Source organism: Spinacia oleracea, chromosome 6 (assembly GCF_020520425.1).
Source record: "Spinacia oleracea cultivar Varoflay chromosome 6, BTI_SOV_V1, whole genome shotgun sequence".
NCBI classification, from domain to species: Eukaryota; Viridiplantae; Streptophyta; class Magnoliopsida; order Caryophyllales; family Amaranthaceae; genus Spinacia; species Spinacia oleracea.
The window spans coordinates 139,634,618-139,649,671 of record NC_079492.1 but is presented as its reverse complement, the minus strand read 5'-3'; the positions used below and the strand labels follow the sequence as shown (position 1 = coordinate 139,649,671).

Genomic DNA, 15,054 nt, shown 5'->3' with positions numbered 1-15,054 from the left:
CAAGATGCTTCCACAGTTCAAAGTTGATTTTCTGGTGGTACGCTTAGATTCCGTGAAAATCAATATTCCCTCCGTCTCTAAATAATAAAGAAGCGGTCAAAACTGTAAAAATAAACCGATCTTCTTTGCAACTCTACTCTATAAGGGAATATATGAAGTTAACCTAGTGTCCTTTTTTTTACTGCACAAACGAAGAACATTATATTAATAAGTAGAAATCAGAATATGTCGGGTAAAACCCAAAAACTTGCCGTTAATAAGTTAACCTAGTATCCTTCATGTGAAATATCTATACTACTGTGTAATCATGTTAATGTTAATAATACGGAGTACTTTATTTATTTTGGTAACAATAATTTATTATAAATATATACTCCCGTATTTTATTACGGAGCTAGTAAATGATAAGCTTTTTATAAACGGTCGTATTTTTGTTAAAGGATGCATTTTTCTTTTTTTGGCATGTCATAGTCCTGACTTACAATTATATTTTTTACCTTCTTGTGGTCCTCACATTTACTCACATCATCTTATATTACAATAATAATTCACCCATTACCCAACTTTCATCTTACGAAATATTTAAAAAAAAATCAACTCATTATCTTAAAACTACATGCCGGTCAAAGTGTATCATTTAATAAAATACGGAGGGAGTACAAAATACTACGGAGTACCTCTGTTTCAAAATGATATTTACATTTTCAGTTTTAGTCCGTTTCATAATGTTCTTTCCACTTTGCTTTATTCTATTTTTTGATATAAAAATTTATTATCTTATCCGCCTTATAGTCTTTCCCCGAGTAAATAGATCTGCAGGTCCCTAAACTTTGCCAAAAGGAGCAGTTAGGTCCCTCAAGTTTCAAAAGGAGCATTTAGGTCCCTGCGTTTGGATGGAATCCGCTGCTTTTTGTTTTCCGTCACTAACGTCCGTTAAAATGCATTTAAATTAAAAGGAAACTAAATAAAAGGCACTAAACGACAAAAAAACAGTTACATTTACCATTTACCAATAATTAAATAAAGGGAAATTCATTTCAGTTAGCTTTTTACAAAAATATAGCCGTTGAGGCTCTCAAAAAACAGAGTATTTAACATTCCATGGCAAATAAAAACAACAACAAAACACTTAAAAAAAAATTCTTTCTTCTCCATCTTCTGCTCTGTGTTTTTTCTCTGTTGCTCCACCATAGCTGACTCTTCTCAACATAAAAAGGTATTTTCCTGCCATTTTTTTGTAAATCTTAAGTTAGCTTATTTTAACAATAATTAAACATATTTAGGAATAAATTATTAAAACGTAATTTATTTGCAGAATGATGAACAGGGCTATCTCTTTGTTCAACAATGGTGATAATGAACACCCTAAGAGGTGCTACTGTGGATTCACAGTATCCATTCAAAAGGCATGGACAAAAGAAAATCCTGGAAGGAGGTTCATTGCTTGTCCAGATTATGATGTTGAAACAAACAGAAGGGGTTGCATTTTTTTTAGATGGATTGATGAACAAGAACCAACAACTTGGCAAACAATTGTCATACTAGGGTTAATGCAAGATAAACAAAGCCTTGCTGCTGAAGTTGATAGTTTTAGGACAAAACTTAGTGAAGCTAACAATTATGCAAGGAAGAGGGAGGCAGACTATGTGATGAGCAAGATGAGAAGACCTATTAGTGTGAAATGTGAAGTGTGGGTTGTAATCCTAGTGGTTCTGTTTTTTTTTATCTGGTTTGTTTTAAGTTAAGTGGGTTAAGTGGGTAGGTAAAATGTAATGATCTGCACTAATGAAATGTAATGAAGACTTTAAATTCAATAAAATCTAACCTCATGGTCTTTTTTCTAATCTTCTAGCCATTGCAAGATCCTGCAATGCTTGGCTTGATATTGTGTGTCCTTGACTTGGTTGAGTCTGTGACAATGGGAAGTCATGTGCAGGGAAGGAGTAGATGGTTTGCTCACCCCCATGATCAGAATAGAAAGCTGCAGGAGGTCTTTGCCTCTGTGGTGTGGGGAAGTGTTGTGATATAGGCTGCATTAATTAAAACAAATTAGGAACAAGTTGGCTTCAGTACAGTAAAGTAACATGTAAGAAAGAATTTGAGTATATTGAATGACTTACAGTAGCTATTCTTTGATACCCATTTGGGTAGGTATAAATACCCACACCCCTATTGTGCATTGGTATAGCTGAACTGGTTCTTGGGTGTTGTTGCTGTGGTGTGGTCTGCTCTGCAGTAGCATGATTGTTGCTGTGTTGTTGTTGCTTAGGGGCATTCTTGCAACCCCTTTTGTTGTGGCCTATCACACCACATAAGCTGCATTTCATAGAACAACCTGTTCTCTTCAGCTTACCAGATGCAGTTACCTCTCCAACACCATATCTCCTCTTTGTTTTAGGTCTTCCATTGACCTTTTTCACCTTTGGAGCCACAACAATGCTATCAGAAGTAGGCCACTCTTGAGGACCATTTAAAGGCTCTAACAAAAATTCATATGCCTTCATGTAGGTCTGTTTCCAGAAATATGCATTGACATATTGTTCTGGGTGGTCTACTTTATTCCATATAGCAACAATTGCATGTTTGCATGGAATCCCACTCACCTGCCATGCATTGCAACTGCAAGTATGTTGGTTCAGATCCACCACATACTTAACCTGTGTTGCACCTTCTCTTACTCCATAGCAAAACCCACCATCCCAGTATGCATTCCAACCCCTAGCCCAAATTTTGTGTTTCTCTAACTGAATTTGGATCCTAGGACACAACATTATCTCCTTTTTCCCAATGAAATCTCTTTTCTTATGCAGTCTTTCCATCAAACCCTCTCTGATATCTTCCAACATGGTAATAATAGGCTTGTGCCTTGCACTCAAGATGTATGCATTAAACACCTCACTCATGTTGTTGTCTACACTGTCACAACAAGATAATGGAGTGTAGAATGCCCTACACCATTTCTTGTAGTTCCTTTTCAGTAGGTCTTCAGCAGCTTCATGTGAAATACCCCTCATTACTTCAATGTTTTCATTGAAGTGATTTACTGTGTTTCTTTTTGCAATAGTCCAAAATTGTTTTCTGTACTCTAAACCACCTCCAAACACTCCCCTAAAGTTACAGTACACATGCCTTGCACACACCCTACTTTCAGCTTGTGGAAACACATTTGACACAGCAGCAAGTAAACCCTTTTGTTGGTCAGACATGAAAGTGTACCCTGCTCCTTCACTAGTGCCTAAATCAGTAGCTAGAAGTTCTAGAAACCAACTCCATGTGTCAGTGCTCTCAACCTCACAAACAGCCCAAGCCAAAGGGAACATTTGATTGTTTCCATCCCTCCCTACTGCTACTAACAATTGACCCCCAAATGGTCCCTTTAAGAAACATCCATCAAGTGATATGAAAGGTCTGCATCCTGCCAAGAACCCTTTCCTAAGTGCCTCAAAACACAAATACAGTCTGTCAAACACATTTGCATCCAACTTCAACTTCACTGTGTTCCCTGGATTGCTTCTTAGTATCTCAGCTGCATACCTTGGGAGTAATGCATACTGCTCTTTGTATTCACCAACAATGAGTGCTTGACCCCTTCTCCTAGCCCTGGCAGCCTTGTCTTTGCTCACCCTTATACCCTTTTCTAACCAAATGGTTTCCTGAATATCTTGCACTCTCATGTAAGGGTTAACCTTAAACAGATTCTGGTAGTGTTCTGCAATCCAATGTGAAGTCATCTTCTTAATGATAGGTGTCCTACTACAAGTGTGCTCACTGACAAATGTTTTCACTGTAAATGACCTTCTTCCTCTCTCCCATGAAGCCCAAATTCTCCATTTACAACCTTTATCTTTGTGCTCACACTCTGCACAAACCCTAGTGGAATCATTTTTAGAAAATGGAATGTTTCAGGTTGAGTTTCAGTTTGTTTGGGTGGGAGTACTGTAAAAGGTGGTTCCACATAATCAGAATTTAAGTCAACCACATCAGTATTCAACAACTCAAGGAAGCTACCTCTCCCTCCTCCCCCTCCTGCACTCCTGTTTAGGTTAAAGTTGTAGGTGGGTTTGATTTTATGTTCAATGTATATATGAATGCTTTTGTATTCAAAGAGTAAAGCTAAGAAAGGGTCACAAGTACTACTATCAAAACCTAACCCCATTCTTGAATTCTTTCCTAGGGTCCCAAAAATGTACTTTCTCTATATCATTATAACCTAAACTATCCACTAATTCCTTAACATATTTCCCATCTGCATTCTCATGGATGTAATCAAAGACATCCACCCTCCCCCCACTATAAACCATATCACCTTGCACAACCCATTCACCACCATGATGCACATATATGCAAGGGTTCAAAGTCAAACCATCAACATCATCTGATCAAAGTTAAAACAATATCAATTAAAAGAACAAAACTTTAAGAAATCAAACCAAATGAAAGCTTGAATAACAACACAAGAGATAACAAAAGGAAACAGTTATCTTCATTCATTCATCATGATCATTCCATTTGAATTTACAAAAGGGTAGGCTTCAACCCTTACATTACAACCTCAATCCACTATTGAGGGAGAAGCCTACGGTTAAGTATAAACTACTGTCATAGCAGTGACAAATACCAAAAACCAACATTTGTCACCTTCCACAAAAACCAACATTGCAATGACAGTAGTAATGTAATTGTCCTTGAAAATTAAAAATAAAAAAAGCTATAAACAAGCTGGATCAACAAAAGCTTGACAAAAGAGGGGCCACCACCAGCGCCACCACCACCCACCCTGCATGGCCTCCACCACCAGCTACTCCTCCTCTTCCTTGAAAAGGAGGGGGAAGCCGTCAAAGTAGACGGTCATGTCCTTGTCCAACCAGGCGTGGAAGTCACGACCATCATTGTCAATGATGTCCATGATGACCCACTCACGCAGCCATGCACGGTAGCATCCTTGAGGGTAGTGGTATGGGAGGCGGTACCGCAGCTTGGCCCACCGACGCCACTGCTTGCACACACTCTGCACAGCAGACTGCCCCTCCCAGTCCAGCCTGGGGAAGATCTGGGTGATTAGAATGTCCTGATGATGGCAAAGGGGGTGTGCCTCCCTTAAAGCATGGGCTCCTAAAGTCAAAGTAACGGCCAAAGTCAATAAAACAGTAAGTAAACCCTAATTATTATACGGAATCTAGATTAAAATACTTCTAAATTAAGAAACAATAGTTTAAAGAAACACCATTTTCAAGAAAATGCAAGCATCAATTCGAATTAATCAAACTCTGTTTTTTATTTAAGTGAATCAAAAACAGTAAGTGAAACCCTAATTACTACAAAATCTAGTTTAAATTAATTCCAAGTTAGGCAACAATTGTATAATTTAACATATTAAACACCATTTTCAAGAACATGCAAGCATCAATTCGAATTAAATATTGGAAAGTAAAAACGGACGAAACCCTAATTCCAACTTCAATTGATAAATTATGCGAAATCAGCCCACGATTGTTTAAATTAACATATAAAACACCACAATCAAGATAATGCATGCACCAATTTTGGGAAAAAGTTACTTAACAAAAAAGCCCTAATTTATCATGGCTCAACTGCAAACATTTATTGAAAAAACCGACAAATTGAATGAAAATACCTTCGTCCCATCTGGATATTCTTGTTCTTGTTCTCTTCCTGGTGAGACCTTCCCACTTGGAATCAGCAGACCTTTTGTTTGATACGCAAGAACCCATTTTTTTGCAGAAAACTCAGAGTAATAACTTCTAATTCTCTTAAGTGTTTGATTGTTTCCATCCTTCCCTACTACTACTATCAAAACCTAAAAACCTAACCCCATTCTTGAATTCTTTCCTAGGGTCCCAGAAATGTACTTTCTCTATATCATTATAACCTAAACTATCCACTAATTCCTTAACATAGTTGCCATCTGCATTCTCATGGATGTAATCAAAGACATCCACCCTCCCCCCACTATAAACCATATCACCTTGCACAACCCATTCACCACCATGATGCACATATATGCAAGGGTTCAAAGTCAAATCATCAACATCTGATCAAAGTTAAACAATATCAATTAAAAAAACAAAACTTTAAGAAATCAAACCAAACCAAATCTTGAATAACAACACAAGAGATAACAAAAGAAAAAAGTTGCATTCATTCATTCATCATGATCATTTCCGTTGCATTTACAAAAGGGTAGGCTTCAACCCTTACATTTCAAACCTCAATCCACTATTGAGGGAGAAGCCTACGGTTAAATATAAACTACTGTCATAGCAGTGACAAATACCAAAAACCAACACTTGTCACATTCACAAAAACCTAATTGCAATGACAGTAGTAATTGTGCTCGAAAATTAAAAAAAAAAAGCTATAAACAAGCTGGATCATCATAAGCTTGACAAAAGAGGGGCCACCACCAACGCCACCACCACCCACCCCTGCATGGCCTCCACCACCAGCTATTCCTCCTCCTTGAAAAGGAGGGGGAAGCCGTCAAAGTAGACGGTCATGTCCTTGTCCATCCAGGCGTGGAAGTCACGGCCATCATTGTCAATGATGCCAATGATCACCCACTCCCGCAGCCACGCGCGGTAGCATCCTTGAGGGTAGTGGTATGGGAGGCGGTACCGCAACTTGGCCCATCTACGCCACTGCTTGCATACCATCTGCACAACAGCCTGCCCCTCCCAGTCCAGCTTGGTGAAGATCTGGGTGATGAGGATGTCTTGATGATGACAAAGGGGGTGTGCCTCCCTTAAAGCAAGGTCTCCTAAAGTCAAAGTAACGGCCAAAGTCAATAAAACAGTAAGTAAACCCTAATTATTAAACGGAATCTAGATTAAAATACTTCCAAATTAAGAAACAATAGTTTAAATAAACACCATTTTCAAGAACATGCAAGCATCAATTCGAATTAATCAAACTCTGTTTTTTATTTAAGTGAATCAAAAACAGTAAGTGAAACCCTAATTACTACAAAATCTAGTTTAAATTAATTCCAAATTAGGCAACAATTGTATAATTTAACATATTAAACACCATTTTCAAGAACATGCAAGCATCAATTCGAATTAAAAATTGGAAAGTAAAAACGGACGAAACCCTAATTCCAACTTCAATTGATAAATTATGCGAAATCAGCCCACGATTGTTTAAATTAACATATAAAACACCACAATCAAGATAATGCATGCACCAATTTTGGGAAAAAGTTACTTAACAAAAAAGCCCTAATTTATCATGGCTCAACTGCAAACATTTATTGAAAAAACCGACAAATTGAATGAAAGTACCTTCATCCCATCTAGATATTCTTGTTCTCTTCCTGGGGGACGGAACTTCCCATTTGGAATCAGCAGTCCTTTTGTTGGATACGCAAGAACCCATTTTTGCAGAAAACTCAGAGCAATAACTTCAAATTCTCTTAAGTGTTTGAGTAAATGGAAAAAAGACAACTGAGAGTGAAAATGGGAGGGGACCATATAAATAGGAAGTGAAAAGAGGGAAAATAGGGTTGGGAACAGTAAAAAAATACCGCCAAAACATTATTAGGAAGGAACCAGAAAAAACGAGGGAAGTTGGAAGGGTTTCCACGTGTACACATAGAAAAAGTAAGTTGTAAAGGCTAAGTAATTGGAAAAGGCTTCTTTTTATCAAAATCATCTGTTTTCAATCATTAATCTACGTGTATATTAATTCTCCTTTTATTTTAATAATTTTTTATATTATAATATTCATTTTAACGGCCGTTAGTGACGGAAAACAAAAAGCAGCGTTTTTCATCCATTTTGAGGGACCTAAATGCTCCTTTTGAAACTTGAGGGACCTAACTGCTCCTTTTTGCAAAGTTTAGGGACCTTCAGTACAGTTTACTCGTCTTTCCCCTACAAGGCTACAAGCCTACAACATTACAATTTTTTTTTTTTTTTAATATATTTTTTCCTATGTCAATCAAACAAGCCCTTAACCTATAAGGAGTATGTCACACACGCATCACGTGTATAATACTAATATGAGCGAGTAATTGACTACTCCGGTATTAAATCTGCTGTGAACTGAGGCAGGAATATATGGTGCTAGAAAAAAGACTTGTTTTAAAATTTGAATGAATTGATCAGAGCAAGATAAAATGATCAGGAGCATAAACAGAATATAACTGCGTATGCCTAAATAAAGAAAAATAGTCCAGTAAATAATTCAAAGAAAGAAAAAAAAAGGAACTGAAGATAACAGCTGTGTTAATAAATGAAATGGCAGAAGCAGGAGGTCATTTCATGGGACAACCTCATTTGTCCAAATGCTCTTGCTCTTTGCCCTAGGCTATTGCCCCTTTATATATAATATACTTCGTATGTAGTTATGTACTCCCTAAATTCTTAAATAAGATTAATGATTAAGGTCCTAAGTTACCACAAATTAAAATGCATTAGAAATTTTCGTGTCAATTTTTTAATAATACCACAAGAATGACACATATATCGCGACTTATCAAAATATTTTTAATTATACAAATATTAAAATAAGTTAAAAGAATGAAATAATTTTTATTATAGTTATAGTAAATATAATAGGCCAGGTCCAGTGCAACGCACGGATTAGACTAAATATTTTTTCTATTCTGAATAATTTATTTAAACGAATTTTTTAATAAAATAAAATCATTTTTTATCAACGATTTTTGGGAAAATCAGAGGAAATTATTATTTATTTGGATTGTAAAGTGATTAGTGCGATTTTAGGAGTTTAGCGTTCCGACAAAAATACTTAAGTTGGGAAAATATAAAAAAAAACTTATCAGACAATTATTAGTTATCATTTTCTTTTGGAATCGAATAATATCCGTAACCATACCCGTACCCTCGATCTATCCAAATTTATAGAAATGGTATTGATTTGATAACCATATCAATTATAATACCCTATTTTCCAGATTGGATATATAACCGACTTTCAGGTTTATAAGTAATTTGCTATTTTTCTTTTAGGAAGTTTCCGTAATAGCTTGCTACGTATATTATAGAAACAGTAATATCAAAAAAACTGCTATTTTTTTTTCCATTCCTAACATATATGTTCTTCAAATTAATAATAATATATATATTTTTTTATCCTTGTCATAATACATGAAATCATAATTTATTTTTTCATATATACATCTATTATATTAAATAGAAGGAAAAAATCAGGAAAAAAAAAAAAAAATCAGAAAATCAGAAATATTTTAAAAGATTCTTAAATTAATTTTTTTAAAAGAAAAACAATACCAATGACTCACCAGAACGTGACACATGTTATTCATGGTGTGTCTTTTAGTATATACTCCGTAGTAATAGATAGATAGATAGATAGATAGATAGATAGATAGATATAGTATTTCTTTTTATCTTGTAAATTAAAATTAAAAATTATGATAGAACACAGCGTAACCTACTTTTATGTAATTAAAAATAAAGTACTCCGTAGTTGCGTCACAAATAAGTTGCGACTGTTATCACTATGACTTAAGTAATTACCGTTTTATTCCGCAATTAATTTATGATTTCTAAATAATTGTCCCTTTTAGAATATCAATTTAACTTTTACGTTATTAATTTGAATAACTGCATGAAAATAGTGGTATGTTATTGCGAAAAATAATCTCTACTACATAAAGAAACGCTCTACTATTATTGTGTATGTATTTTACCCTCTACTAAAATTAGATTATAAAAATAAGATTATAAAAATAAATTATACACAGAAGCATTTATCATACAATTTATAATACAATTTATAATACAAAATAAAAAGGGAACAATTTAAAACGGAAATCACCAGATATTAAAACTAAATGAAACATATCATGGGGAAAAAATAATTAACCAAATAAGTATTATTGTGTATGTATTTTTAATTACAAACACACATCACATGCTAGTCGAAATATATTAAAACTTCTGAATATGAAAACATGCGTAACTCATTCAAAGTGAGGAGGATGATAAGGAAATTCTCACTTCCAAATAGGCCACGATAAAACTTAATCTCATAACCTTGAATTTATGAGTCTGGACTTTTACCGGTAGGCCAAATCTTACATGATTTAGTATAATGTGAATAAAAATCACGCATCGGTACTTGTCCTTTTGCTGACAAATTCTCTGATGTGTTTCTCTCACACATCTTTTCGCCTGTCGCCCCCGTCTATCAAGGGCAACTTTTGTTATCATTGTTCTTCAACTTGTTCATCATATCTATTCAACCCAGTTTCCGCGGACTTCTAAACGGGTTGTTGGATCGGGTTCAATATATTTAGTTTGGATTATTATTTTCAGGTTACTTTGTTATCTACTCCGTAATACGGAGGAGTATTCTAATTCGATCAAGTATAGGCCGGTTAATTCGATTTTATCAACTTACTAGATTATGTCCCGTGCATGCACGGATATTTTAAAATTATTGTTTGACCATATTTTTTACAAAATATTTCTTCTCTTAAACATAATGCATAATTAATAAATCTTGAACATATTCATATTTAATCATCTGATGTGAAACTTTACGTATTACATATTTTATATGCATAATATGCTAATTTGATCAAAATATTGACTAAATGTATTTTCTATTATTGATATACCGATTTGACAGAAATATTTCAATATAATGTTAAGCAAGTTATTATGTGGTATTTATTATTGTCTTATTTAATTAGTAAGCCAATATTTTGTTTCCATACATAAATCATTTATAAAAACTGTTAAAATCTAAATAAATAAATAAATTAGATGTATTTTAGGAAATAGACTTTTGGCGGGAAAAAATTGCACCAGGAAGTGACATATATGTGTCATTCCTGGTGTCTCTTTTAGTATATAGTAATAGATGGTTCTGTTCTCTAACGGCTTTATAAGGAAATTATTCAAGTAACTTGAGATTGATGGTGCACAATATAACTGTTTCACGGTTGTAGTCTTGTAGAGAAGAGATAATAACGAATTTATTAAGACTGTTTACTGTAAGTGGCTAAGACTTAGGGATGTATATGAGGTCTCAAGTACGAATTTCCTAGTCCTCATTTGTAATTTTTATTATCCTTCTCATTTACGCAAAATCTAATAAGTCCACATACAACATCGGAGTACTACTCATTCTTCTATTAGTTTCATACTTCTTCCGTTTTAAAATTATCGTACCATGTTATTTTTTTACACTATTCACATTAGACTTTTGGACATCTTTTGTGATTCATACCTAATAAAAATATTAGCATATGAGATCTTATATATTAGATTCTTATTGACATATTTTTTCTAAATGTCATAGTAAGTTTTATTTATACCATAATTCGAGATATTAAGAGTCAAAATATATACTTGTATTTAAAAGTGTAGAATCAACCATAATATTATATTTAAGAAAGATGAAGTATTAACATCCTCAAAATCACTTTTTGTGGAAAAAATTATTCCCGAAAAAACTGAACCTACTATCCAAGTAGCCAATAGTCACCATTGCAAATTACATGCATGTGTCATGACATCATATATTCGATTATTCAAAGTAAAAAAAATACCATAATTAATAACGAGAAATTGGGTGGAAAAAAGAAGACAATTTGATTTGACAAATTGAAATGAAATAGTAATGGAGATGGGAGGTCTAGAGACTGTTGTAGGGATGCCACATTTTAGCAGGCATCTTTTTTTATCTTACTCGTGAATTTGATGTTTGTTTGGATGCATTCTCGTCACCTTAAAGGGAAAATGTATACGGAGTAATAAGTTTAAATAAGTTTAATTATTCAAGTTTATTAATCGATATCTTGCAATTATGTCCAATAATTAAGATTATATAAGTTTAGGAGATTTTACTATTTTTGGTAAAAAGAGCCCACAAATCTTATATATATCAGACCATCAAACACTTTAAATGTCATTCCATGCTCAAAAATACAACAATTGGGTGGTATCGTAATGATACAAATGTTGTTCTAACTTCAAAGTATCTGAGTGTCATAGAAGGTCTTTTATGAGAATTTAAATACTTTTTATGATTAGAAATAAAATGAAAATCTTTAACTAAAATAATCAATAGGAATAAGTTGGCCTGGTCCCATTTATAGAGAACTAATTTATTTATTTCATCTTAAATATATAGATGGAGATGATCCAATTGGCTCTTTCACACATTCTCCCACCCCTTATTGTCTCTTACTTTCTGATTATAATTATGAGTAATCCGTAAATAATTATCTAAGATCACCATTAAAAACGCATAGAGAATCATTATCAGGTGTTTTTACCCTTTATTATACTCAATTTAAATGGTTTGGCATATGCTTATTGTCGTCTTTACTTATTCTAATCACTCCTAAAGTACATTTTAGACCCATATTTATTTGGTATGCCAATGAATATTCACCAATCACTAATCTTTATTATTATCAACGAGATTTTGACCCAGTGGAAAAAAAGAGGGGCGATTGTTTGTGTTATGGTAGATAACGATCACATGTTCAAATATTCAATTCACCTTTCTCCTTCAGTAACTTGTAAATTTGCAATGTCTTGTGGTTCATTCTGACGGAAAAAAAAATTACGTCATATCTAATCTTCGTTATTATTAGCTTAACTGCAGTCTTTAATATGCTAAATTCTATCATTTTCTTTTTGCTTTGGGAAGCAATGTGCTTATTAACAGCCTTTTATCCTGGTAGAAAAGTATTAAGGCATCATGACTTGGAGATTCTTGTCATGGATTCATCAAAACTTAATTAATATGCATTGCTAATCCTACTTTTCCTATTCCTTTCTCCCCGATCACAATTCCTTGCCGCACTAGGTTTTCTAACACACTTAAAACTGTTGCATTATACGAAGTAACTCTTATACAAAGTAGATATGATTACTAAAATAAGTTTTAACTGGAGGATATTTGCACAATTTATCAATCTAACACTTTCAATCCGTCTCACAATATGAATCTAGTGCATTCGATATTTCTAACCCCGTCTAGTACAGGCCCGTTCCTGACTTTTTGAAGGCCCTAGGCGAAATAAAGGATTAGGGCCCCTACCAAAATGATATGTCTCACAGTTACTGAAATATATCGTTTCGCCATTGAAAAAATACATGCACATCCAAATTTTCGTCCAACCGATTGCATATTCAAGTCCGAATCAACAAAAATTTATTTTACTTCTTCTAGAATTCACCGGCCTATTATAAGCACTTGCAATCTATTACTCCCTCCATTCCTTTTTGTTCTTCCCGTTTCTATTTCGGGCGTTCCTATATGTTCTTCCCATTTCCTTTTTTGGACATACCTTTTTACCATAAAATTCTCCACAATCCCTTATTTAATTCATTCACATTTCCCTATTCACCCATCCAACCCCACTTTTATGATTTTTTATTACTTTATTAAAAATATCTTCTCCCTCCTTCATTTCTTTATTATTTTCCTTTACTACTTTATTACTTTCTCTCACATTCAATCATTACTCTTACACTCAATCATTACAAGATTCCATTTTCTTAATTTCCACACCATTTTCCAAACGGGAAGAACATAAAGGAACAGAGGGAGTAGTAAAATAGACGGAGTATTAGATAGTCAATAAACATAAATAGGTTTATTAGTTGATCAAAAAATATATAGATGTATTTTGTAGCTGGAGAAATATCAATAATTTTTATTATTAGTAGTCTTTAATTTCATGTTCATTATATTTGATTTTCAAAACTTTGTAACATATACAGACTCACAGTCCATCACACAAGTAATTTCTACGTGAATTAGTACTAAAAGCTAAACCAGATATAACTTAAAAAAATACATAAATACTTATGAATTAGAAAATTAATTACTCAAAAATAAAAGAGAATTAAATTAAAAAGATAAAAAATAAAAAGAAAATTAAATGACGAAGACAAAAGGTGGGAATTGGACTTGTAAAGAGTAAAATAATAAACCAAGCACAAACTGGTTGTGCGGATTCGAACTCAGGTCCCAAGCGAAAATCTCCTCCAGCTTACCACTGAACTAACCGGAAAATCTCCTCCAACTTCTTTATTCAACAAAACCTACCGTATATTTAGACCATGTTCTTTTAGACTTTATTTCAGTTCCCTTCAATTCGGTTTAGTTAAGATTCATTCAGTTTAGTTTAATGTCACTAATTTCAATTCAGCCAAATTAAACTCAGAAGAACAATGCCTTATTACGGAGTATTACATACGTAATATTAGCTCTACTACGTATAAGTGAATAATTAATGAAGCCTAATTTCTCTTCCAAATTTCACCTATGTTTTCTTTCCAAATAAGGGACACCAATAATTGGTAAGATGTCGACTAAACGAAAATGTAAAACTGTAAGAAAGAGCAATAGCCAATAGGGGTAGTGATTAGATTTCATACTGCAACTCGTGGTACAAATTAATGATTGATTACTTGACCAGGGCAAAAGCTACAAGTTCTGATCGATTTTAATTTGGTTTTTGTGCTTTTGGAATATGGCCGGGGTAGAAATATACTCCGTATACTTCGTAAATGGTGAAGTAATTAGATTAAGTATTACGTGAAAGTAGATTGATCAAACACCTTGTTAAGCTCCTTTAATACATGTTTAAAGCCTATGAATATTGATTAAATCAAGAACTCTATTGTTGAGTAAGAAAGTACTACCTCCGTTTCAAAAAGATCTTTAAAGTTACTATTTGCACGGACTCCAATGCAATATTAAACTACAAATATATTCAATTTCATATGTGAAAAAAGTATAAAATTTTGATATTCTGAAAATAGATATCGAGACCAATTTAACAAGATCTTACATTCTTACATGTAACGTTTTGATGTATATAATGGTGAAAATTTACCGTCAAAGTTTTTATACTTTGGACACATTTTCCAAAACGTAAAAAACTTTCTGAAACGGAGGTAATATCTCGTATTCAATTCCATGCAAGTTTATCTTACAAAATTTATCCTATTTTTTTTTAGCTCGTCTAAACATGTTCGATCACTTGAAATGAGCAAAAAGTAATCAAATACGGAGTAC

At 33.6% G+C, this 15,054-nt stretch overlaps 1 protein-coding gene and 1 long non-coding RNA gene across 2 annotated transcripts; both read right to left on the bottom strand.

The window, feature by feature from the left end:
- Positions 1-1,825: 1,825 nt before the first annotated feature.
- Positions 1,826-3,890, bottom strand: LOC110798891 (uncharacterized). Its single transcript, XM_022004088.2, has 2 exons — positions 2,121-3,890; positions 1,826-2,030 (listed from the first exon to the last, which is right to left on the bottom strand). Exons 1-2 carry the CDS (start codon positions 3,729-3,731, stop codon positions 1,827-1,829), a joined length of 1,815 nt encoding a protein of 604 aa, XP_021859780.2. The 5' UTR covers positions 3,732-3,890; the 3' UTR covers position 1,826.
- Positions 3,891-4,461: 571 nt separating this feature from the next.
- Positions 4,462-5,713, bottom strand: LOC130463714 (uncharacterized). Its single transcript, XR_008923856.1, has 2 exons — positions 5,636-5,713; positions 4,462-5,112 (listed from the first exon to the last, which is right to left on the bottom strand). It is a non-coding gene; the product is annotated as an uncharacterized lncRNA (long non-coding RNA).
- Between the last annotated feature and the right edge of the window lie 9,341 nt (positions 5,714-15,054).